General features: G+C 53.8%; 1 protein-coding gene across 1 annotated transcript in view; it reads right to left on the reverse strand.

Annotated features, from left to right (window-relative positions):
• PAXIP1 (PAX interacting protein 1) overlaps positions 1-25,598 on the reverse strand; it is a 43,069-nt gene that overhangs the window by 12,874 nt on the left and 4,597 nt on the right. The window contains exons 3-9 of the mRNA XM_068972467.1: positions 23,657-23,700; positions 22,231-22,294; positions 15,844-15,957; positions 12,356-12,988; positions 3,298-3,769; positions 2,730-2,824; positions 25-120 (exon numbers count right to left, since the gene is read on the reverse strand). Coding sequence (XP_068828568.1) covers positions 25-120; positions 2,730-2,824; positions 3,298-3,769; positions 12,356-12,988; positions 15,844-15,957; positions 22,231-22,294; positions 23,657-23,700 — 1,518 coding nt within the window. The remainder of the gene's footprint in view (positions 1-24; positions 121-2,729; positions 2,825-3,297; positions 3,770-12,355; positions 12,989-15,843; positions 15,958-22,230; positions 22,295-23,656; positions 23,701-25,598) is intronic.

A 25,598-nucleotide genomic window follows, 5' to 3' on the forward strand; every position in this document is an offset into this window, starting at 1 on the left:
GTCCCAGCAGAGCCGAGCCCTCACCTGTGCGAACAGCCCGCTGACCTGACTCTCGCAGAGCAGGTGGGTGCAGCGGCTCGAGAACGCGGGGTCCACGGCTCCTCCGTGCGCCTGGATGATCTGCACACACACGAGACCCACGGTCAGTCAGCTCCTGCACCCGGAGGAGAGGGCCTTGCGATCTCCAAAGGGACAGAGCTCACGAGACCCACCACGTATGCACACAGTCTATTTCCCAAAGCGTGAACGAGCCATCGGTTATATTCACGGGCTTTCCCAGCCAGCACTACCCAGCAAAGACGAACGCTAAGCCCGGTTTCACCTGAACTTGGAGGAAGAGTGGGATGCCCTCTCTCTGAGACAGGGCGCTGCGGATGTTTTAGATAAACCAGCTGTTCTGCACTGTGGGCGTCCCACGTCTCAGGGGGCTGGCTGCACCCCGACCCCCAAGCCAGATGCCAAGAGCACCTGCCCCGCTGGGACAGTGAGAAAAGTTTCAGACAGCGCCAACTGGTCCCTGGGGCCAGAAGCGCTGCCTTTAAGAAACTTTATTCTAAAGAGAAAGAAAGAAAGCAGAGCAGCATGAAGTGGAATTCAGCTTCTGAATTTCTGAGCCTCTTCATCCCGGCTTGTATCCCAACTGCAGTGGCTGCCCGGTTGTGTGGCACTGAGGGGAACACTGTTACCAAAAGAGCGAGAACTTTCTTGGGTTGGCCAAAAAATTCCTTTGATTTTTTAAATAAAAGATGTATTTTTAATGCGGCCCAAGAGCTTGACTGAACAGCGTGTCCACCGCTTCGTCCCTCTGCCTGCTGCCACTTCCCAGGCAGCTTCATAGTCCCACGCTCCCAAGACTTCCTATCATTCTGAGCAAACAACTGTTCCAGGTGCCTGCCTACAGTCTTCTAGGGAATTAGCATTTTTCTCCAGTAAGAGAATTTTGTAAAGAACGAAATAAATGGAAATTAGAAGGTGCCATGTTTGGTGAAAATGGTGGATGAATCAGAACTTCCCCGACAAGCTCTCCCAGTTTTTGCCTGGTTGTCACACATCAAAGAAACATGCGGTCTGAGCTATCTTGCTGGAAGAGCGTGAGCTTCCTGTCGATTAACTCCGGGCGCTCTTCACGCAGTGCTGCTTTCGGCTGGTCTGAGCGGGAGGAGTACTTGTCGGAATTAACCGTTTGGTCTCCCAGGTGGAGCCACAGCAGAGGACCCCCTTCCACCCGCTCCAGATACACAGCATCACCTTCTCTGGTGTGGTTGGTGGCAGTTCACTTCAGTTCAGCTCAGTTCACTTCAGCTCAGCTCAGTTCACTTCAGCTCAGTCGCTCAGTCGTGTCCAACTCTTTGCGACCCCATGAATCGCAGCACCCCAGGCCTCCCTGTCCATCACCATCTCCCGGAGTTCACTCAGACTCCCGTCCATCCAGTCTGTGATGCCATCCAGCCATCTCATCCTCGGTCGTCCCTTTCTCCGCCTGCCCCCAATCCCTCCCAGCATCACAGTCTTTTCCAATGAGTCAACTCTTCGCATGAGGTGGCCAAAGTACTGGAGCTTCAGCTTTAGCATCATTCCTTCCAAAGAAATCCCAGGGTTGATCTCCTGCAGAATGGACTGGTTGGATCTCCCTGCAGTCCAAGGGACTCTCAAGAGTCTTCTCCAACACCACAGTTCAAACGCATCAATTCTTCGGCGCTCAGCCTTCTTCACAGTCCAACTCTCACATCCATACATGACCACAGGATAAACCATAGCCTTGACTAGATAGACCTTAGTCGGCAAAGTAATGTCTCTGCTTTTGAATATACTATCTAGGTTGGTCATAACTTTTCTTCCAAGGAGTAAGCGTCTTTTAATTTCATGGCTGCAGTCACCATCTGCAGTGATTTTGGAGCCCCAAAAAATAAAGTCTGACACTGTTTCTACTGTTTCCCCATCTATTTCCCATGAAGTAGTTCACTTCACTTGCCCCCAAATCTCTTCTGTTCATTATTGTACAGTATCTTTTCATCGCTGGTCACAGTTTGTTTTAAAAACAAAACGTTTTTTGTTACGTTTCAATAGAGAACTCCATGTGGAAAAAAGGTCAAGAAGGCTTGTTTCGCTTTACTTGTGTGGAACCCAAACATCAAAGCAATGAACACAGGCAAGCTGGTGCAACTCACTCTCCGTGCTGGATGTGGAAGTCCTCAGTGTGTCGGCTACCTCACACGCGGTGTAATGTTGACTGCTCTCAGCAAATGTCTCGATTTGCTCACTATCCACTTCAACTGGTCTACCCAGCCATGAGGCACCGTCCAGCAAGAAACCTCTAGCAGGAAACTTTGCAAACCACTTCTGGCACACTTGATCACTCACAGCACCTTCTCCATACGCTGCACTAAGATCCCTTTTATTCCTTTTCAGTTGTTTTTTTACCTTTCTTGAAATAATTAAGCATAATATGTCAAGAATATTCCTTTGTTTCTTTCATCTTCAATATTAAAATGGCTACACAGAAATTCACCAATTTTGATAACTTTTAAAAAGAATACAAGCTGATAAGACAGCTGTCACAGAACAATCTAACAAAACTGTTTTGCATGAAGTTAAAGTCAGTTAAGCGGTATCAGAGCTGTCTTACAGAAAAAAACAAATTAGCTTCTTGGCCAACCCAGTGTGAGTACAGGCGTAGGTACACGTGTGTGTGTGTATGTGTGCAGGTGTGTGTATCTTAGTGCCCTCACCCTTTTCCAGGTGGCCAGCAGCTGCTTGTCAGACATCTGCTCTGGATAATCCGCGATTGCAAACACACACCCCAGTAGGAAGCCTTCTTCTGGGACTAGAACAGAATCACACAAGGAAAATGAACCAGAGCCCGCGCTGTGAACGTGTGCATGGAACATGAGAAAGTGCACTCTGCAGAGCTCAGTGTCAACCTATGAAGTCAGTCACGCCTGCCCATGACGTCTCCACCCGTCGAGGACCTCTGCAAAAGGTCCTGCAAAAGCAGCTGCTACAATGGAGCTACCCGATCGCCCGTATCACATGATTCAAAACCGGGAGCCACCACAGTCTATGTCTGGGCGCCGAGCGCTCCGAGTGGTCCTTGCGGCAGCCCGCCATTCCAAGGACACCGGTGTTCACTTCAGGGTATGGATGGAGGCCCAGACCACCCGAGAAACCTATCGATTCTGAACTACGGTCCCCGTTTTCTATGTATTACTCTGACACAAATCCTTAGCCTGCCCTCAAACGCTCTCAGAGCAGGTATAAGGGTTTCGGGGGAGGGAAAGAAGGATGCACATTACTAACTCTCCACCGCTGGGTCGTGTCCGAACAGTGGGGGCTGCACCTGCGCCTGGGGTGGTGGGGGCTGCAGGGCCTGGGCCGGCGGGCCGGGCGGCTGCGCCGTCGGCTGCATCGGCTGCATCTGCTGCAGGCGCTGCAGGTGCTGTAGGTGCTGCTGCTGCAGGTGGGCGAGCTGCTGCTGCTGCTGCAGGGGCGGCTGGGGCCGCTGCAGAGGCTGCTGGGGGAACTGGTGCGGGTGGGCCGGCGGCGGCGGGAACGGGTGTGGTGGAGGCGGCGGGTAGGGCTGCTGCGCCAGATGCTGCTGCTGGAGCTGCAGGAGCTGCTGCGGCTGCAGGTGCAGGACGGCCTGCGGCGCCGGGGCCGGCTCCGGGGCCACCTTCACCTGGCCGAGCAGCACAGCGCTCCCGGGGCCTTGCTGGCCGTGGTTCACCTGCTGCTCCAGCGTCTTCGTCGGCGCCGAGAGGGACTGCAGGATCTGGAAGCGGAGATCAGGCAAGGGCGCGTCAACGGCTGCTGCCCTCACCTCCAGGCCCCTCCGGGAGCGGAGCGCACACCCGACACGCCGCGCTCACCCTCACCAGCGGACCCACCTCTCCCACGCACACCCGACACGCCGCGCTCACCCTCACCAGCGGACCCGCCTCTCCCAGTGCACACACACTGCCAGCCCAGTGAAGTGGACACGCTAGCACTTGAGACCCCTTCACCAAAACGTGGAACAGAGTAAGTAAAATGGAAGAGGCTACGGAACGGACGTGGGCAGATACACTCGCTGGAGTGGCTGACCCGCTCCAGAGAAGGACGGGGGTGCTGGTGGGGGGCTGTTGTGTCCCGCTGACCCCACAGTCCTGCTGCAACCACAACGCCCTGCCACCCCCCACCTCCCCCGGGCCACACAGCCTGACCAACCCTCCCTCCCACAGCTGCCATTTCCCAGCAAACAAAGGGTACAGAGGACGCCAAGACCCCACCCGCATGAAGGCACGGGACACTGCAGCCCCGGACGGCAGCCCCCAGCCCGCCCCGTCTGTGGCTGCCCCGCTCCGCCACACACACGAGAGGCAGGAGAGACCCAGCCCCAGGTTCGTGCATGTGGGCAGCCCTCCCCAGCCCAGAGGCCCATGCACAGCAGTCCATTCCCCGTCCTCAGGGTGACGTGGGGCCCTGCACACACACTGGACGGAAGGCCTCAGGCTAGAGCCCCCGCCGGCCACGGCATCTCCCGAGCTCATCCCCTCCTCGGGACAGGTGTCGGCCAAGCACCCGACAAGCGACCAACAAGCCGCAGGAACCAGGGACATCACCTCGCAGAGTCACATCCCATGTTATTCTACTACCTGCAGGGCGCTGGACGTAGCAAAAGAAACCCGTCTTATTATGAATTTTCCCTACATGCTCAAAAAAATTGGAAGGCAACTTCCTATGGTCACGGAAAACAGTAACAAACAGATTTTACTAAAGGCAATGCCAAAGAATGTTCAAACTACCACACACTTGCACGCATCTCACACGTTAGCAAAATAGTGCTCAAAATTCTCCAAGCCAGGCTTCAACAGTACATGAACTGCAAAACTTCCAGATGCTCAAGCTAAAGGCAGAAGAACCAGACATCAAACTGCCAACATCCACTGGATCATGGAAAAAGCAAGAGAATTCCAGAAAAACATCTACTTCTGCTTTATTGACTATGCCAAAACCTCTGACTGTGCGGATCACAACAAACTGGAAAATTCTTAAAGAGATGGGAATACCAGACCACCTGACCTGCCTCCTGAGAAACCTGTATGAAGGTCAGGAAGCAACAGTTAGAACTGGACATGCAACAACAGACTGGTTCCAAATAGGAAAAGGAGTACGTCAAGGCTGTATACTGTCACCCTGCTTATTTAACTTCTATGCAGAGTACATCATGAGAAGCGCTGGGCTGCCAGAAGCACAAGCTGGAATCAAGACTGCTGGGAGAAATATTAATAACCTCAGATATGCAGATGACACCACCCTTATGGCAGAAAGTGAAGAGGAACTAAAGAGCCTCTTGATGAAAGTGAACGAGGAGAATGAAAAAGTTGGCTTAAAGCTCAACATTCAGAAAACTAAGATCATGGTCTCCAGTCCCTTCACTTCATGGTAAATAGACGGGGAAAGGGTGAGAACATTGACAGACAATTTTTTGGGCTCCAAAATCATTGCAGATGGTGACTGGAGCCATGAAATTAAAAGACACTTGTTCCTTGGAAGAAAAGCTACAACAAGCCTAGACAGCGTATTAAAAAGCAGAGAAACTGCTTTACCGACAAAGGTCCGTGTAGTCAAAGCTATGGTTTTTCCGGTAGTCATGTGTATTTGTGAAAGTTGTACTGTAAAGAAAGCCAAGGGCCAAAGAATTGCTGCTTTTGAACTGTGGTGTTGGAGAAGACTCTTGGACTGCAAGGAGATCCAACCAGTCCATCCTAAAGGAAATCAGTCCTGAATATTCCCTGGAAGGACTGATGCTGAAGCTGAAGCTCCAATATTTTGACCACCTGATTGAAGAAATGACTCATTGGAAAACACCCTGATGCTGGGAAAGATTGAGGGCAAAAGGAGAAGGGGAAGACAGAGGATAACATGGTTCGGTAGCATTACTAACTCAGTGGACATGAGTCTGAGCAAGCTCCGGGAATGGGTGATGGATAGGGAAGCCTGGCTTTCTGCAGAGCATGGGGTTGCAGAGTTGGACATGATCGAGCAACTGAACTGAACTGAAAAGTCAACCAATACAACTAATCCCTATTTTTGTATCCCTGTCATTTAAATAAAACTCTGGAAATTCAACTTTCACATAAAGCGAAGTTATACAAAAATCTCAAATATGTTTTTAACATACATCTTTCACTTAAATAGACTCCAAAACGTTATATAATTTGCCAGACTAACAGGCCTTGGATTCAGTGATGAAACAAATTAAAACTGAAAAAAGTTAAACTCAAGAGTCTGAGGATACCTGTCTTAGGAATCACCCTACATGTAAGAGGAGACTCTGGGCACTCTGGAAACTTCGCAGTTGAGCTCTGGGCAGAAAAAGCAGATTTAAGTAAATTTTTAAGTAACAAGATAACTCTTTTCTCTATGCAAGTATTAAAAAATACCCAGTCAAGTGGGGCAGAAATGAAGCCCACCACAGACCCAGCCGAGCAGAGAACAGCACTTGGGATGCTGACCCTGCAGAGAAGCAGGCAGGAGTGGGAGGGGGCCGGGGGGCTTCAGGATGGTTATTATCACTTTACAGCCTTGGGGACCATTAACATGGGCTTCCCTTCTAGCTCAGTTAGTAAAGAAACCGCCTGTAATGCAGGAGACCCTGGGTCAGGAAGTTCCCCCCGAGAAGGGACAGGCTACCCACTCTGGTATTCTTGCCTGGAGAATCCCACGGACTGCAGCCTGCCAGGCTCTTCTGTTCATGGGGTCGCAAGAGTCGGACCCGACTGAGCGACTACACCACCACCACCATCAGAACGTTACCTGCACGCGCGCACTGCTTCCCCGCAGCAGTGGCAGCCCGCTTGAACCTGACAGCCTGCCTGCCGTCAGCAACAGGGCTCCCGAGGGGCTCCCGAGGGCGGCATCTGACGGGGCCGGTGCGTCTGGGGCGGGTGGAGAGGCAGGCGAGGGCCCAGCCGGCCTGAGGTGGGCGCCGCCCAGAGGGCCCGCACCAGCCCGCCAGCCGCCGAGAGGCCCCGGGAGCGCCCTCCCAGGCCACCAGACGCTGCGTCCAGCTTTCTGACCTGCGTCTGGCTGGAGACCTGCGTGAGCCCACCTGAGCGGGCAGGCGGCGTGCCGCACTGCCAGCTACAGTTTTCAGGGGACGCCGAGTATGGATGCCGCTCTGCGCTGCCACAGTCCTTAGTTAAGTCCCTGACGCTGAGCGCCACATCTCACACACACGCACAGCTCCTCACCGCCAGAAACGTGCAATCTCAGCAAGAGTCTGATGGCTGCTGTGTTTCCCCAACCTCCTGATCTAATTTTAAACTAAATCTTCTATTTCTAACTTTCAAAGATTCCTTTTCTCCACATCTAGCAGTGAAATGTCCCAATGTTCTGACGCTGCTGAAGAGCTCCGCAAAGGTCTCCTCCGAAGGTTTCCCGTCAGTATCACAACCCTGCCCTGGTGAGGACAGACCCCACCCAGCCCACACCGCGGGCGGAGAGAGACTGTCTTCCCTGGAGGTGGCACCTGCAGGACGGCTGGCGGGAAGGCAGACGTGTGCCCCACCACGGACTGCGCATTTCCAGGTCCAAGGGGACAGATTCCAAGGTACAGGGAACTTGGGATTTAAGTCAACCTCCACTGCACTGGAAAGACACAGAAGCCACTGGAAACACCATCACTGACGAGCAGGGCCCTCTGCGCTGCTGGCGAGGGGGCACCGGGCACACCTGTCCTGTCTCCACAGCTGAGGAGGAGGAGGCTGGCACCTCCCACCACCCCCCCAGGCAGCCCCAGGGAACAGCCCAGGGAGGCGTCCGCTGGCCCACAGGGAAGGTCCCCTGGAGGCTTCCCCAGCCTGCCCCACCCCGATTTCTGACTTCCTCCCTTTCTCTGCCTCTGGCCGGGCATCTGCACCCCACCCTCCCCACGGCCCCTGCAGGGCTGGGTGCTGACACGGGGCCCACCGCCCACAGGGGCGCCTGCTCCTTCCCAGGCTCCAGCTTCTCCCCGGGTCTCGGTGGCACCACCTGGCCGGGCCTGGCCCTCCCGTTCTCTGACCACCTCCTCGCTCCTCCCGCCACTCGCCACTCATAGCCGGGGCCGGCACACGGAGCGCAGGTCCTCTGGAGCACAGCAGACACCTCAGCAGACCGTGGCCGGTCAGCTGCAGTGCGCGACCTCGCCCTCCGCCTTCCCCTCTGAAGCCACCACTCTCCCAAAATTGCCCATCCGGACGCGCCAGCTCTGCCTCCTCCGGCTTCCCCTGCGGGCTGTGGGTGCCGCCCCAGCCCTCACCGTGGGCCAGACCCCACCTCGCGCACTCTGCCAACACCCCAGGGCAGGGGGCCCCTCACCCTGGCTCCTATCCAGCTCCAGCACACGTCCAGAACCTCATGTCCATGTCAGGACACTCGCCCCCCAAGTCCCTGACCCCGTGTTCCCCCCGCACTCCCCCCAACCCCGGCCAGGGGCCGCCCCTCCAGAGTCTCAAGGACCAGGTACTATCCACTGGTCACTCTTTACCCCAAGACAGGGACGGACACTTCTCATACACTTTTAACCAACAGGACTCTCAAACTAACCCCCCACGCAAGCTGAGGCCCCACCCGCCAGGCCCCTCCAGCCCTCAGGACTCGGCAGGGTCCGTCTGCTCGGGGTCTGAGGGCTGGCCCCCTACCCAGAACTCGCTTTCAGCTCTGCCAGGGCCGCCTGGGGTTAAGTGCTCGACCTAAGGAGCCTCCTCTGCCTGCAGCTGGTACACGACTCAGCACCACCGTCCAGACACCCACGTCATGGGGAGCCCTTCTGCTCAGACCCGTCTGCGCCCTGCCCACCTTCTGCACCCGAGAGGGGGCCGGGCTCCTCATCCTCACTCATCACCTTGTCTCCAGGGCCCACACACACAGACACACACACAGGGATCCCACCCTATACACACACACACACACACACACACACAGGGCCCCCCCACACACACACACACGGACCCCCCCCCACACACATACACAGGTATCCCCAAACACAGGGACCCACACACACACACAGGCCCCCCCCCCCCCACACACACAGGGATCCCACCCTATACACACACACACACAGGGCCCCCCCCACACACACACGGACCCCCCCCCACACACACACAGGTATCCCCCCACACACACACACACATACACACACAGGGCCCCCCACACACACACACGGACCCCCCCACACACACAGGGCCCCCCAAACACAGAGACACACACACACACACACACACAGGGATCCCACCCTATACACACACACACACAGGGCCCCCCACACACACACACGGACCCCCCACACACACACACACAGGTATCCCCACACACACACACACACACTAACACACACACACACAGGGCCCTCCCCCCACACACACGGACCCCCCCCCCACACACACACAGGTATCCCCACACACACACACACACACACACACACACAGGGCCCCACACACACACACACAGACCCCCCCCACACACACACAGGGACCCCCAAACACAGAGACACACACACACACACACACACAGGGATCCCACCCTATACACACACACACACACACAGGGATCCCACCCTACACACACACACACACACACAGGCCCCCCCACACACACACACACAGGGATCCCACCCTATACACACACACACACAGGGCCCCCCCCCCACACACACGGACCCCCCCACACACACACACAGGTATCCACACACACACACACACACACACACAGGGCCCCACACACACACACACGGACCCCCCCACACACACACACAGGGACCCCCAAACACAGAGACACACACACACACACACACACAGGGATCCCACCCTATACACACACACACACACACAGGGATCCCACCCTATACACACACACACACACAGGGATCCCACCCTATACACACACACACACACACACAGGGATCCCACCCTACACACACACACACACACACACACAGGCCCCCCCCCCACACACACAGGGATCCCACCCTATACACACACACACACAGGGCCCCCCACACACACACACGGACCCCCCCCACACACACACACAGGTATCCCCACACACACACACACACACACACACACAGGGCCCCCCCCACACACACACGGACCCCCCCCCACACACACAGGGCCCCCCAAACACAGAGACACACACACACACACACACACAGGGATCCCACCCTATACACACACACACACAGGGCCCCCCACACACACACACGGACCCCCCCCCCCCACACACACAGGTATCCCCACACACACACACACACACACACACACAGGGCCCCACACACACACACACGGACCCCCCACACACACACACAGGGACCCCCAAACACAGAGACACACACACACACACACACACACACACAGGGATCCCACCCTATACACACACACACACACACAGGGATCCCACCCTATACACACACACACACACACACATACAGGGATCCCACCCTATACACACACACACACATACAGGGCCCCCCACACACACACACACGGACCCCCCCCACACACACACACAGGGGTCCCACCCTATACACACACACACACACAGGGCCCCCCACACACACACACAGGGACCCCCCCACACACACACACAGGGACCCCCACACACACACAAACACACAGGTATCCACACACACACACACACACACACACACACACACACACACACACACAGGGATCCCACCCTATACACACACACACAGGGCCCCCCCCCCCCACACACACACACAGGGACCCCCAAACACAGGGACACACACACACACACAGGGACTCCCCCCACACACACACAAACACAGGACCCCCCCCACACAAACACACAGGGATCCCACCCTATACACACACACACACACACAGGGCCCCCACACACACACACACACGGACCCCACCCCACACACACACAGGGACCCCCAAACACAGGGACCCCCACACACACACAGGGACTCCCCACACACACACACACACAGGGCCCCCCCCCACACACAGGGACCCCCCCCCACACAAACACACAGGGATCCCCACACACACACAGGGACCCCCAAACACAGGGACACACACACACACAGGGACCCCCAAACACAGGGACCCACACACACACACAGGGACTCCCCCCACACACACACACACAGGGACCCCCCACACACACACAGGGACCCCCCCCCACACACACACGGACCCCCCCACACACACACACAGGGCCCCCCCACACACACACAGGGACCCCCCCCCACACACAGGAACCCCCAAACACAGGGACCCCACACACACAAACACACAGGGATCCCCACACACATACACACACACACACAGGGACCCCCAAACACAGGGACACACACACACACAGGGACCCCCACACACACAAACACACAGGGATCCCCACACACACACACACACAGGGACCCCCAAACACAGGGACACACACACAGGGACCCCACACACACACAGGGCCCCCCCTACACACACACAGGGACCCCCCTACACACACACAGGGACCCTCCCCACAGGGACACACACACACACAGACACACAGAGGGACCCCCCCTTACACACACACAGCGACCCGCACACACAGGGACCCCCACACACAGGGACCCCCCCTACACACACAGGGACCCCCACACACATGGGGACACACACACACCCCGGGACCCACACACACAGGGACCCCCCCACACACACACACAGGGACCCCCCTACACACACACAGTGACCCACACACACAGGGACCCACACACACATTGACCCACACACACTCAGGGACACGGACACACACACACACACACACACACACACACACACACACACACACACACACACACACACACACACACACACACACACACACACACACACACACACACACACACGGACACACATACACCTAACTGCCTTCTTTTTGTCCTGAATGGAAAAACAGCTACTGAAGCGTTTAAGGTCCATTCTGTATAGCAGGCTCCCATCACAAAACTGTAAATTAAAACTGAGGCTTCTTCAATGAATGAGCGAACCATGCCATGCCCTCTACCGACCCACAGCTCGTGGTAAACACCAAGGCACAGCTGGCAGCCTCGGGCTTCCCTCTGGGGCCACCGTCCGGGGCCACCGTCCGGGGCAGCCTGGCCGCGGGGCGAGGGCTGCTCAGCGGGGTCAGGGCCTGTCACCGCTCTCGTCGGGAGTCTGCGACACTGAACACACGCGTGTGTGCAGACACCGAGACTGCAGAACATGCCCTCGGCAAAGAAACACTGCCTGTGCGTTAGCTGTTCTGAAGAAGCAGAAAATAATCGGATCTTCTAAAAAGACTGAAATCGACATTTACATTTCCGTCTAGAAGAGTGACTTACGTGCGCCACGTTGGAGGGGCGGCTCATCTGCTGGATGTCGGCGTTGTTCGTGATGTTCCTCAGCGTCCGCATGGCCGGACTCCAGGCGGCCATCACCTCGGCCCTCTCGGGGCCCTGCAGGCTCTGTCCCGGCGCCAGCAAGCTCCCGCGGACCTCGGGCGGCAGGATGCCCCCGGGGACAGGCGGCACGTTGGCGCACAGGTTAATCAGCCCGGGCTCCTTGCCGGCGGGCAGCCGGCGCTTCGCCGCCGCCAGCTGGGGGACCTCCGCAGGGGTCCAGTTTAAGTTCCTTTCTTGCTTCTCGGGCGAGGAGTCTGAAGAGTCGTCGAACATCAGCTCCCCTTTGGACTTCTCAGCACTCGACTTGGGTGAGAAGGGCGGCTCGCCTGAGGGGGAGCCCTCCTGAGAGCTGGCCGGGCTGGACTTCCCGTCCGTGCTGCCCTCGTTCGGGGAGTCCGGCTCCTCATTGCCCGCCCCCTCCTCCTCCTCCTCTTCCTCCTCCTCCTCGTAGACGATGAGGCGGGGGTGATAGAGGGCTTCGTCCTTCCTGGTCTTCTCGGCGATGCAATCCAGGACCCAGTCGGGGGTCACGATCTTAATGCTGGCTCTCCTCAAAGCACACTCGTATTTCTCCTGTGGGTGAAGCACAGACACAGAAGCAAGCTGCGGGGTTTATCAGATCTCCTAGAATCACGGACGCAAAGCGAGAACTCTAGGAAGAGAAGAGCCAGCTACTGTTGTGGCCACTTCACCCACAGGAACCACTCAGACCCCTTCAGACAGGAGACAGGAAGAACCACGTATCAGGGGTCACAGGACGCCGTCCCGTGTGCCAACAGCAGTCTGAGAAGACTGTGCTTCACTTCTCGTTTACAAACACAACTTCAGACAACACGCAGCGCCAGGACTCCCGTGAGATGCTCCGGAGCGAAAGGCGTGTCTGCCGTCCAGCGTGGTGATCACCGAGAGCTGCTCGGAGCCCCCGGGACCACAGGCAGTCACGGGGCGTGAGGACACCGCCCCAGCAGGCACCGGCGTGCACCAAGCTCGTTCCACTGCAGACACAAAGTCGCAGTGATTCGGACCCCACGAGGCTTCCGACTCAGCTCTGCACAGAGGTCAAACAGGTGACGGGACTATGAGGGAAGCCAGCGCCACGCCGCGTGGGCCGCGGCCAGGGAGGCCCGGCGGGCTCTGTGGGCAGCGAGCCGGGGCGCCTGGGGACGCTCCAGGGCACAGGGCAGACCGGAAGGCACGCCCGAGGCAAGAGACGGAGGAAACCCTACGCGAGAGCAATGTGATAAAGCAGCTTCAAGTGAACCAGTTCGTAACTGTGGCTCGGTGAACCGGCAGAGTCCCACCCACCTGTGCTAAAGCCTCAGCTAACAGCCATTCTCTGGGAAACAGGGATTTGGGGCCCTAAACTACACCCATTTCCTGCTGCAGGGCCAGGGGGCAGGCTGGAGGACCCGAGGACCCTCCCCAGCTCCGCCTTCCGCCTTCAGTGGAGTGCGAGCATGTACACCCGGAAACCAGCTCCCTCCGCCAAACACTGAGCAACATACCCTGTGTTTTGGCCGTTATTAAATTCCTCCATTCTTAACTTAAAACATTTTAAAAATTCAAGAATACAGAAAACATAGTTTCATCATGCCATTTATGTATTTTCTCCATAAATTTATCAAAAATGAAAAAAATTAAACGTGCCATTTATTTTTGTGTATATAGTCAGCTAGCTCAGTTGGTAAAGAATCCGCCTGCAATGCAGGAGACCCCGGTTTGATTCCTGGGTCAGGAAGATGCCCTGGAGAAGGCATAGGCTACCCACTCCAGTATTCTTGGGCTTCCCTTGTGGCTCAGCTGGTAAAGAATCCACCTGCAATGCGGGAGACCTGGGTTTGGTCCCTGGGTTGAGAAGATTCCCTGGAGACGGGAGAGGCTACCCACGGCAGTATTCTAGCCTGGAGAATTCCATGGACTGCACAGTCCATGGGGTCGCAAAGAGTCAGACAGGACTAAGCGACTTTCACTTTCGGCTGGTCTGACAAATCCACTCGATTCATATACTGCCTCCAACTGTAATCTGACCCTTTACAAGTATTCTCTCATAGTTTTAAAACTTTTAAACATTTCATTCCCCTTAAACTAGCTACCTAAAATCAAAGGATTTATTTTCAGCTATAAACCAGTTGATAAAAAGAAAGAGGAAAAAAAAAACATATGCTCTTTAATCAAAGCATACTACTTATCTCTTAAATTGTCACGTAAGATACAACTTTTTACTTAAGTAGACTTTTAAGATTCGCCCCAAATTTTCAGAGCTTCTCCCTGGAGTAAGTGGCTTACTAAGGTAAAGCACACTCACCAGCTCACAGCTCACTTTCTTGTCAGAGAATAAGCACTATGAACAGTACACATCCACGGGCTGCCCTGCTTCCGGGGTCCAGGGCAAGGGACCCTCCTGGCAGGTGGGTCTGTCAGCTTCCACGCCCCCTTCACCCCAGACGTGGCCGGACGCCCACCTCCCACTCAGTGAGTCAGCGCACTCGGGTGAGACACACATGGTGTCGATTCAGACTGAAGGCAATGAAAAATATGGAGGTAATGACTGAGGTGGGAACATTAACTTGTCAAAAGACCTTCCCACTGTGAATACACTATACTTAATTCTCAAAGTTCTAAATAATTGTCCATGGGAGGAAGAAAGCTCGGCCTCCACACAAGAGCAGTTTTCGCACTTCATGTGGGGGTGCAGCAGTAGGCCCGGGCTTCCTCCCCACCCCAGCAGGTCCTGTTTCGCTCGGTCTGGGGCGGGTGGGAGGCCAGCCTGCAGCCCTAACACGTCCTGCAGGGCTGCGCTGCTGACCTGCACCCCACTCAAGGACCCCAATCCCCACGGCCCCACCCGTGCTTAGGGAAGAGGTAACCACCGCTTAAATATTCCAGGTTATTAAGAAGGACAGGACACTGAGAACTGCTCCAAATGCATGTTTATAATTATACTCAGGACCCTTTGTAAAAACTGTAACAAGCACTAACACACGTTTTCACAAAATTGAAGTTTTAGTCGATGTGAAAGGAAACCTAAAGATTAAAAAAATCTGTCCAATCTTCACCATGAAACAAACCCAAATTTCTTTGTATTTAAAAGTCACATCTGGTTCAAAGTAAAATTAAAATTCATCATCTCCCATCCTTTGTGGAATGAAGCTGTTTTACAAGTGACATAAAAGCTCATGTCATCAGCTTTTGCAAACAGAATCCAGTTAATTTAAAAGAAGTTCAATGGGACTTCCTTGGTGGTCCAGTGGCTAAGACTCTGAGCTCCTAATGCAGGGGGCCCAGGTTCGATCCCTGGTTGGGGAACTAGATCCCATATGCAGCAACGAAGACACAGTGCAGCCAAATAAAAGAAGTTCAAAGAAGACATGTGATGACTGGAAATGCTTAGAAGACGTTTAAAAGGAGAACGTACATGGGTCGCTTACCCCCTTTGGCTCGGGAACAACCAGGTGCGTGCACTTCCTGTTGAGGTTCAGCTGGCAGCCGCCCCCGTGGAAGGTGAGCATCGCCCACAGGGCGCTTCGGTCCTCAGGCGACACCTGGTGGGAACCAGAAATCACGCTTCCATCACACTCACCGACTTGCCTGCCCACTTTATGTGACATCATAACCACTGTGCTCATCTACTTTCTTCCTTCTTAAATGAAATTAACCTAAGCGTATTAGTGGGAAAAACAAGATGAGCTTTCAGCTATGCGCTTGTTTCAGTAACTTTTACTCCTATCTTAAGTTTTGTAAACATCACCTTTTTTGCCTTGTCACCAAATAAATTAAAAAATACTTATGTCCACACTCCAGGGGCTGAGTGGAGGATTCCTTCATTACATAACCAAATGACAGGGAGAAAGAACTAGTACACCGCACTCCATCTTCCAACTCTGTCATTTTTTAAAATGTTTACATACAGTAGTATAAAGATCATATTCAAGGGATTCCTTAAGAATTAACGGATAACAAATAAATGCTTATTATGAAATGAATTAAAAATAAACGACAAAAATACAGTGGCGTATAAGCTCAAGGGAAAACGTAATCACCAAGCACACAGAAAATGAGGCAAGCATAAAGGGCGTATTCCAATGCTTGCGCAAGTGATGAAGCTGAGACTCAGATGCGATGGCTTATGCTGCGACAGAGGCTTTCACTCCAGAACCAACAGCTCCATTTATTGCCTGCCTACTATGTGCCAGGAACTGTGCCAAGGGCTCCTCATCCCTGCGACCCCGCAGGGGACACACGAACTCACAGAAGTCAGAGCTGATCATCGTAAAGCCTAGGTCTGCCTAAGTCCAGGCCTGACTCCCAACTGCTTCCCACTGTTCTAGACTGCTTCGCTAAGGGCAGGTCCTACTAAAAACAATTTCTAAAAAATAAAACTTTATCATCTGAAAGTCAAAAGAAACATTTAAGGAAAACAAAGGCATTAATTCTAAGATAATCATTGAAGTCAATTTTATGCTAGGTAACTTACTATAAACTGTGAATTACAGTTAAGAATTCTGAACTTTGTCTCAAGCTAATTTTTTTTAAGTTTAACAAAATTTTTTCTTTTTAACTGTCATTATTCAGATTGCCGAAAATCTAACATCCTGTATCTACTCTCCATTTTACAAATATTTCTAGAAATTATTTTGCATTCCATACTACTCTGTGAATACTAACAAGAACACATTAATTTTACAAAATCACCTTAAAATCATTATTTTGTATGTCTTTAATTTAGTCAGTGACACATTTCAGGAGACTTGATCAGAAGGTGTTATTTTTAAGTGACTTCCACAAAAACATACCCTGCAGCATTTGGTGGTGAGACTTAATTACATGATAAAACATATGACTCTAATAAATTATATAATCTTTATTACAAATGAAATAAAAACCGCAATCTAGACATGGCTTTATTATTTTTATTTCACTGACTAGTCCTCCACCCTACGGCCTGGACCCTGGCTGGGTTTCAACAGAGCACAGCAAGCTTGCATGGGGGAGGTGAGGCCCCGCAGGGACCAAGCTCCCAAACTCTAGCTTGTATCAACTTGGAAAACTTCCTGGCATCAGAGTCTTCACCAACCTGTGTCTGCATTAAGTGACTTGAACATATCTGCACCAGCTCATCCAATGAGTCTCTAACAGTGTGATGGAGAATGCTCTTTCCACACCAAACTGTTAACAATAGCTACCTAGCGGTGACGGGGTCATGGGGACGTTTTAATTTTCATTTTTATACTTTTCTGTATTTTCCAAATTTTCAAAAGCATTTATAACTGGGGGGGGAAATGCTCTTTTTTAAAACAGCCATCTTCCTAATCTATCAACTCAGCTAAGAGCCTGGACGTCTCCTCGAACCATCGGGCTCAGATCTGAGCGCTTCCAGAGTGTCTCGGGCACCACCCACCCCGCCCCCACCCCGCCCCAACCTGTGCGCAGCTGCCCCCTCGCCGAGCCCCCGCCCAGGCGGCTGGCCCTGGCCCTGGGCCACCATCCTCTCAGCTCAGCGCCCCTGGCCCCTGCACTCCCACAGCAAGCTGCCCCCAAGGGGCACTGAGCCCCCTCCACCCTGAGCAGAGGGTGCTCCTGGCCGCGCCCCTGTGGGGACGGCCCCCTCTTCAGGCCTCCCGCCCAGACACTCCTGGGGTGCAGCTCCGTGAGCCCTTCTTCGTCCCTCCTGCGCACGAGCTCTCAGCCCGCCAACCAGGAGGCCTGTCCTGACCTTGGAACCTCCGCTGGGGCCTAGTACAGTGCGAGGCACAGGGTAGGCAGTCAAGAAATTCTTTGTTGATTGAGATACAGATGGAAAGGGCCTCCCAGAGTGCAGTCAGGCCCCGGCAGGCTCTCACACACGGGGACCTGCCCACCACCTACCCAGCACACGACAACCGCGGCCACAGCCTGCGCCAACACCGGCTCGGGAGGAGGCGGGTGATGTCTGTGCTTCCCAACTTCTGCCGGCACAAGCGCCCTTCCCTACCTCTCCCTGGAGCGCTCTGGAAGACTCCAGCAAGAGCTCCAGCGTCTCAACACCCTGACGGGAAAAGACAGAAGGTCACTGAGAGCCGCCAGCAACAGTCCCTCCGCGGCGGAACCCCGCCTGCCTGCCTGCGCGTCCGTGTGCGCGCGTGTGCGCGTGCCCGTGCTGCAGAGGCCGCTCGGGGCATGTTACCCGTGCTGGCCCCCCCCAACCCCGATGCCTCCCACACCCTGCGCCCCCACCTGAGGGGAACCTGTCTCCTACTTCACAAGGCACCCGCACAGGCGTGGTGGGCGGGTCCTGCAGCTGCACGCTGGACAGACACTTGTTATCCATTTCACGACTGAGTGAGCGAGTGTTAGCAGCCAGTTAGTGTCCCCAGTGTGCTCTGAGCTTTCCTCACTGGGCTGAGCCATCGACTCCGATGAAGCAGAGCTTCCTTCGCCACGAGTGACAGACGGTGAGAGTAAGTGCAGTGAGTGACGGACCCACAAAAACCACACTTCCATCACAGTGAAGATCACACGAAGGTTCTGGGGTCTGAACGGCACACCTAATCGATCTGCTTCAGGGCCACAAAACCCGTCAGCGATCTCACTAAATCCACTGTTTTGTCCACCACAGCCCCAGCCGCACCCCACACCCCCCGTGAAGTGCACACCTGGACAAGCCCCCCGGCTGGGCCACCTCCCAGACACCCTGCCCATCGACCACAGCTGCCTCTCAGGTCCTTCCCGGGGTCCCCGCTCTCCCTGCTGCCGACCTCACCTGTAGCTTTCTCAACCCAGAGCCGGAGGTCCACGCAGACCCCCGAGCCCGCATGCAGCCGCAGCCAGCCCCCTGCCCGCAGCACTGAGCCGGGCAGAGGGGCTCCAGCTGACACTCCGGGTCCCCCTACTGGCCCCGGCGATGAAACCACGCAGGGCCTGACCCCTGGCTCCTAGAGCTGCCCCCGCCCGGCCGGCCGCCCCCGCTAGCATCTCTGCTCACTCTGAAGCCTCCTGTCTTCCCACTTAAGGCTGTCTTCCTGAGCCTGCACCTCCCTGCACCCTCCTCTGCAAGGACGCACTTCTCAGCCTTCACGCGTGTCCCAGGTCCCTGCGCTTGGACAGTACTGGGTTTCAGGCTGACTTCGTCTCTTCCCCTTAGCAGCCCAGGCCCAGCGATGCTCCTAACCTGGGAAAGGAAATCACCCGGCCGTGCCCTTCTGTGGAGCTCCCACCAGAGGCCCACTGTGAGCGTCGGCTCCTCTTCCTTTGCACCCCCGCGTCATGCAGACCCTCCGACTCCCGTCCGCCCGCTCCTCGGTCTGCGCTGTCTTCAGGGACACGGTGCTCACCTGGGTTGCAGCCCCCGCCTCACCCCATCCCTACTCAGCCTGCTATTCCTGCTCAGGGCTGTCAGATCAGTTTCACCTACAGGAAGGCAAGTGATTTTTAACTTGTTTGCTTTCTTCCTGTGTTTTCCAAATGTCCTGATGCAAATATCTGCAATCAAGACTAGAGGCGTGAGAAACTAAGGAGGGAAGCCAGCAGCTCATCGAGCTCCCCCCGCACCCAGGTTTCCGCCCCCTGGGTCCCCAAGCTCTCCTTTCCACCCCAGCAGGCAGCCCTGCTCTGAGGCCAGCGCCCCCACGGCCCCTCCAGCTCCACCTGCTGTGCCACGGCCTTGCAGACCTCGCCACCTCCACCAGGGCCATCCGGACCCTGCCATCCACACGTCCCCGCCATCTCTAAGCTCACAGGTGACCCTGCGGCCTGGCCACGCGCACCGGTCCTCACACACCAAGTGTACTGACCACGTGTAACCCGTTGCATATGCCAAAACCTTTGTCGAACGTCACTGCACTTCTATTTCTCCAAGACTAGAAGGCTCTCCAGTGTCAAACTCAGATCCCTAATTTAAAACCCTGTAATCGTCTCATATTCACAGACTCTAATCAACGAATAATCTTATTTATTTTTCCAAGTCAGGTCTGCTAAAGACCCTGTCACTATGACCTTGACCCATGAAAACAGCCACAGGACTCCCTGCCTCGGCCTCTTCCTCTCTTCTGGACAGTGGGCTCTGGATCATGAACCCAGAGATCCAATCAGTACAAATATAATTAAACGCAAATTTTACATTTTAGCCACAGTATATTGTGTTTACGGATAAGGAATAATAGTAATAAAGTGTTTTCATTTTAAACACTTTTCTGATGCTTATTATAAATTTGGAACATACAGAGAAGTATAAAGAAAACAATAAAAATTGCATGTAACCACAGTACTCATTATAAACAGGTCTTCATTTTAGCCAATTAAAAAAATCATCATCATATAAATTTACATTTCTTACAAAGATGTGAAAAACACTGAAAAACACAAATACCAACAAGATTTCTATTCTTAAGGAAAAAAGCCAACTTTTCAAGGATCTCTATTAGATCAATGTAGCAAAAACGAAAAGGTGACCATTTTATAAAGAACTTCCAGAATTTACAGAAACACAAAATCACTCGACGTACTGTCTGGGCAGAGACGGGGTCGAGGTGACACCACCTGTACAAAAACCTGAGTCTGGCTGATAATCAGCAGTTTCCAGTCTTCAGTTACAAAGCTGTGAGGAGGCAGGGTTCGCATCAAATCCCTTGTAGTCTCACCTAACATCCTGGACACCCCGTTCTCGAAGGCCTCCAAAGAGATGGGGAGACCCAAACTGTCATCAGAAGAGCCTCAGATGAACGAGGTCCTCGGGCTACAGAAACAAGATCGGGCTAACCAAGCCTCCTCCTGCTCAGTGGCTACGTCTGACTCCGAGGAAGCTGAGAGTGAGCTCGAACACCACCAACCTGACTTTTCGTAAAAGCTGTTTACAGACTGAGGGTGTCCGGCTGGGGACTGAGAGGACAGACTGGGACGGAACGACACTGACACGCACTGCCCAAACCCATCACTGCTAACGTCTGGTCCCCCTTCAGATGTTTCTTTTCTTCCCAGATATTTCTTACATATTTGGTTGACGTAACACTGTACATAACTATGTTATATCCTGCTTTGTCCCCCATTTAAAAAATTACCCATATGTCTGTGCATACGCTTATAAAACAAAATTCAAAACTGGCTAGATAGCTAGATTACTACGTATTAACAACAGGCCAGAATAGTTTCTTAAACGTTTCCAAATCATGGATGATCTGCTTATTTCCAACTTTACCCTCTCATGAATAACGCTGCCTTTATGCCTCAACCTGCCACTTTCTCCATCCATTTGGGATAAACGTCTAAACACACGAGGCCTGCAGGGAAACAACTGAGTCTCCCACAGCTCCGACGTGGCTGGACTTTTCCAGAAAACTGCTCACTGCTCTGCACTCCTGTGGGGAGCGGGGAAGCCTGTCCACAGCTCAGCCAGCACTGAATACACTGTCACACGTTTGAGACACAGACAATCTCATCTCAGCACTACTAAAGGGCACACCCAGTGTATCAGATGTCTTGCTGCACTTATCTGAAGCTCCTCTTCATAGAAACGTTTCACTGGTCTGCATGAGCCTCTTACTTACGACAAAAAGCTCTGCTTTTACTTCTGAATGGAGTCTCCTTGTCACCTTTTAATTTCACTTTTAACGTGTTTTCATACTCAAGTTTTAAATCTCTGTAATTCTTTAGAAAGACCATTTTCACCCATTAAAGCTTTGACTCTTAAGATTGGGTATGAATATTTAAATAATTGCTGTAAGCTCATACTGAATATGCAGTTTAGTTAAGCAACACTGGTTTACAAATACAACATATGTCCAGTCACATAAAAATTCAGAACTGTTATGTAAATAACACAAGAGGAACTGTGCCACACTTACCTGAGAGAGGCAGGCTGTGATTCCAAAAAAAATCTGACACGACTCTGGAGAAAAACCATTTACTCTGTTGCACACGTATTAAGAGTCCAATGAAATGAGACCAGTGCAATCTCTACTCCACTAAGAGACAGCTCCAACCTGCCCGTGTGGACACCACCCACCTTCTGCTTCCCACTCAATCCCTTTAGCAAAGAGGCAGACTTAAGCTGGCCGAAGAGGGCAGGGCAGGCGGGAAAAGCACCCAACTACACACACAGACAGACACACAGGCACACGCACACACGCAGGCACACACACACACAGCCACGTGCGGCCTGGCATTACCCCAGAAGAGCCCTGGGAACCCCGCGCTTGCTTTGGCGCGGTCGCCCCTGTCGCCTCGAGGAATCTTTCATGAAAGAACCCAGGCTCCAGCTTTAGCACCGCCATACCCTATGAACCTGGGCGAGACAACTCTGAGCTTCAGCTTTCCCTTCATTAAAACAAGGGTTAGAGTATGTATGTCATTCCCAAGGTCTGCCCCATTTCTGAAGCTCTGGCTCTTAAAACTCCATCAACATATTCTCTGAGCGCTCATGGCATGCAGCCCCGAGCACAGGGCTCTCTGTCAGCAGACAGGACCTCCGGGGGCCTGAACTTCACAGTCTGTTCAAAGCAAACGTGACTTTTTAAGGAATCTGGAGTGTCTGGACCTCGAATGGGCTACAGCGTTACTTCTGCGTGCTGAGCCAACATGCAGTGCAGGGGCAGCTTCCTGGGGGCAGACGTGCGGCCCTGGTGACCCTGTCTGCTGTGCATGTGCGTGTGGGAAGGGGTGTGTGTGTTCCACAGTCACACTCGGGAAATGGCAAATGAACCAACACGCAGTGCAGGACAGCTCCCCGGGGCAGGAATGCGGGCCTGGCAACCCTGTCTGCAGAACTAGGCCCCGAGCAGGCACTCCACATCAAGGGTGGAATTAATGTAGAAATAGATTAATATATTTCCATCCAATGTAATTAAAAGAATAACAGTGCATGATATAAAACTAAAAATGTCCTAATGTTCTCTTCGCCCATCTATTCTTCAAGCAGTTCGTGACCGGGTTCGTACAGACTGAGACTTTTAGCAACAGTCCGTCTAACCAGACACCACAGAAGCCATCTGTTCCAAAGTCAACAGAACTGAGGTCCAGACTGCCTGGGTCCTAAAGCCAATTTGCAGAACGAGAACTTGTGCCTCAGGCCCAGGCTACAGCTGCCTCCATACAGCTGGCCCCCCCACCCCCGGGGGAAAGACAGGGATCAGGGACAGACGCCTGGATACGGGAGGGACGGAGCAGGACACACAGCACCCCCCGACTCATGCATCAGCGCAGGAAGTGAGGCTCGCTTGAGTCCTGGACCCAGAGTCACCCTCTCCCTCCCTCCTTCCCCAAAAAGGATACGGGAGAAGAGCTCCACACTGGACGGACAAGATCACCCAAGAAGGCTGAAAAAGAAAACAAAAGTGCAAATCAAAACACAGTTCCGGTCTGTATTCAAAACACCACCATGCGACCAGTGCAGCTCCTGGAAATGAAAGGCTCTGTTATCACCAGTGATACAGCATCCAGACTGCAGCACCAGCTTTCAAGCAGCAGGGCCAAACATGAGCTCTCAGTCCCCAAGGGGAAAAGCCCAAGTGTGGAAGGAGACACTAGGGCCCTTTAAAAGCTTGTTACACGTAGGAACCCCTATTCCAGGTTCCCACACTTGCTCAGTCGCTCCAGCTGTGTCCGACTCTCTGGGCTGCTGCGTGAGCCTCTACTCCAGCTAGAAGCTGTCTTCACAATCGGAGGCTTACCCTACCCACATGCCAGGCACACATGGTCCCTCCAAGTCTCCTCTGGGGTCCGGAGTCCTGGCTCGTCTAAAGGTGGGAGTTTTGGGGTTTTTCTTCAGGAGGCCAAGGAGATACAATGTTTGTAAATCACATGAGGCCTTTCTGTCTGCTGATCTTTCTATGAACTGCAAAACACATTACTTACTACCTTTCCGTGTAAATTATAGTTTTGAATAATCATCTTACTTTGACATTTAATTTTGAAAATCACATTAACCATTATCCTGGTAGGTCTGCTTCACAGAATTACTGTGAAAAAACACACAGCAGCCAGCTGTAGCCAGCGGACTTCAGAAATCTCAGCTGCTTGTACGACACTCACTTCTAATATACCATATACGCCTCGAAAGAACATCAGGAATCAAAGTACCCTCTCCTTCTACGCCAGGTAACGCCAACAACTCCTCAGCGTGAGTCTGTATGCTGTGCGGCATCTGTGAAGAGTCACTTCACACTGATTCCACCATTGCACCAAAGCTGTAGCTCTGTGGCTAAGCCACCAAGTAGGAGGGAGTGTGTAACATCATCGTGACTCTGGTCCTGGGGAGGCTCCGGTGACAGGGGAGGGAGCCGCCCCCCCACGAACCCCCGACAGGCTCCGCCTCCCGCTCCATTCAGCATCTCAGCTGCGACCCCAAAGCCCTCAGTGGCCATCACGTGTGGAGCACCAGGAGGCTTTCCTGAGACCAGTTCCCCAGCCGCCCTTGGTCCACGGCAAGAGGATACGGCAGAAGGCCAGGTCAACACCCTGAAACGTGACTCAGATGGGCGGGCCAGAGGAGCTGACACCGTGGACAGGCACCCTTACCACTCTGCCTGCAGCAGTCACCCCGAAAGCTGTCCCTGGGGGCTGCAGGAGGGGAAAGTACAGGTGCACTTAGAGGCTGCCGGGCTGGCTGCTTGAAAGTCGCCAAGTCATAAACAGACTCGCCCTGACCCCCTCATCCAGGGAAGTCTAGGTAAGATACTGCAGCTAAGAAGAAGACATGCGTAACAGAGCAGAAATGGAGAACTAGAAAAGCACAGTAATAGGGAGCGATTTATCCCAAAAGCAAGTAACAACATATAAAACAAAGCCACTGCAAGTCAGCATAATTAACGCTTCCAATGAGGCCTCCAAGGCCACTGGGGAAAGCGTTTCCACAAAAGAAAAGGTTTAAAAACTCTTGGGGCCAGGCTGCCCTGGTGGCTCAGTGGTGAAGAGTCTGCCTGCCAACACGGAAACATGGGTTCGATCCCTGGTCCAGGACAATCCCACATGTTGCAGAGCAATTAAGCCTCTGCACCACGGCTACTGAGCCTCCGCCCCAGAGCCCAGAGCCACGACCACTGAGCCTCTGTTCTAGAGCCCAGAGCCACGGCTACTGAGCCTCCACTCTAACACCCAGGAGCCACCACCACTAAGCCTCCGCTCCAGAGCCCAGAGCCACGACCACCGAGCCTCCGCTCCAGAGCCCTGGGTACCAGGGCCCACGTTCGTTCGGCTGAGCGCACCCAGCAGCCTG

This window comes from Capricornis sumatraensis, chromosome 5 (genome assembly GCF_032405125.1).
Source record: "Capricornis sumatraensis isolate serow.1 chromosome 5, serow.2, whole genome shotgun sequence".
Classification (NCBI taxonomy): domain Eukaryota; kingdom Metazoa; phylum Chordata; class Mammalia; order Artiodactyla; family Bovidae; genus Capricornis; species Capricornis sumatraensis.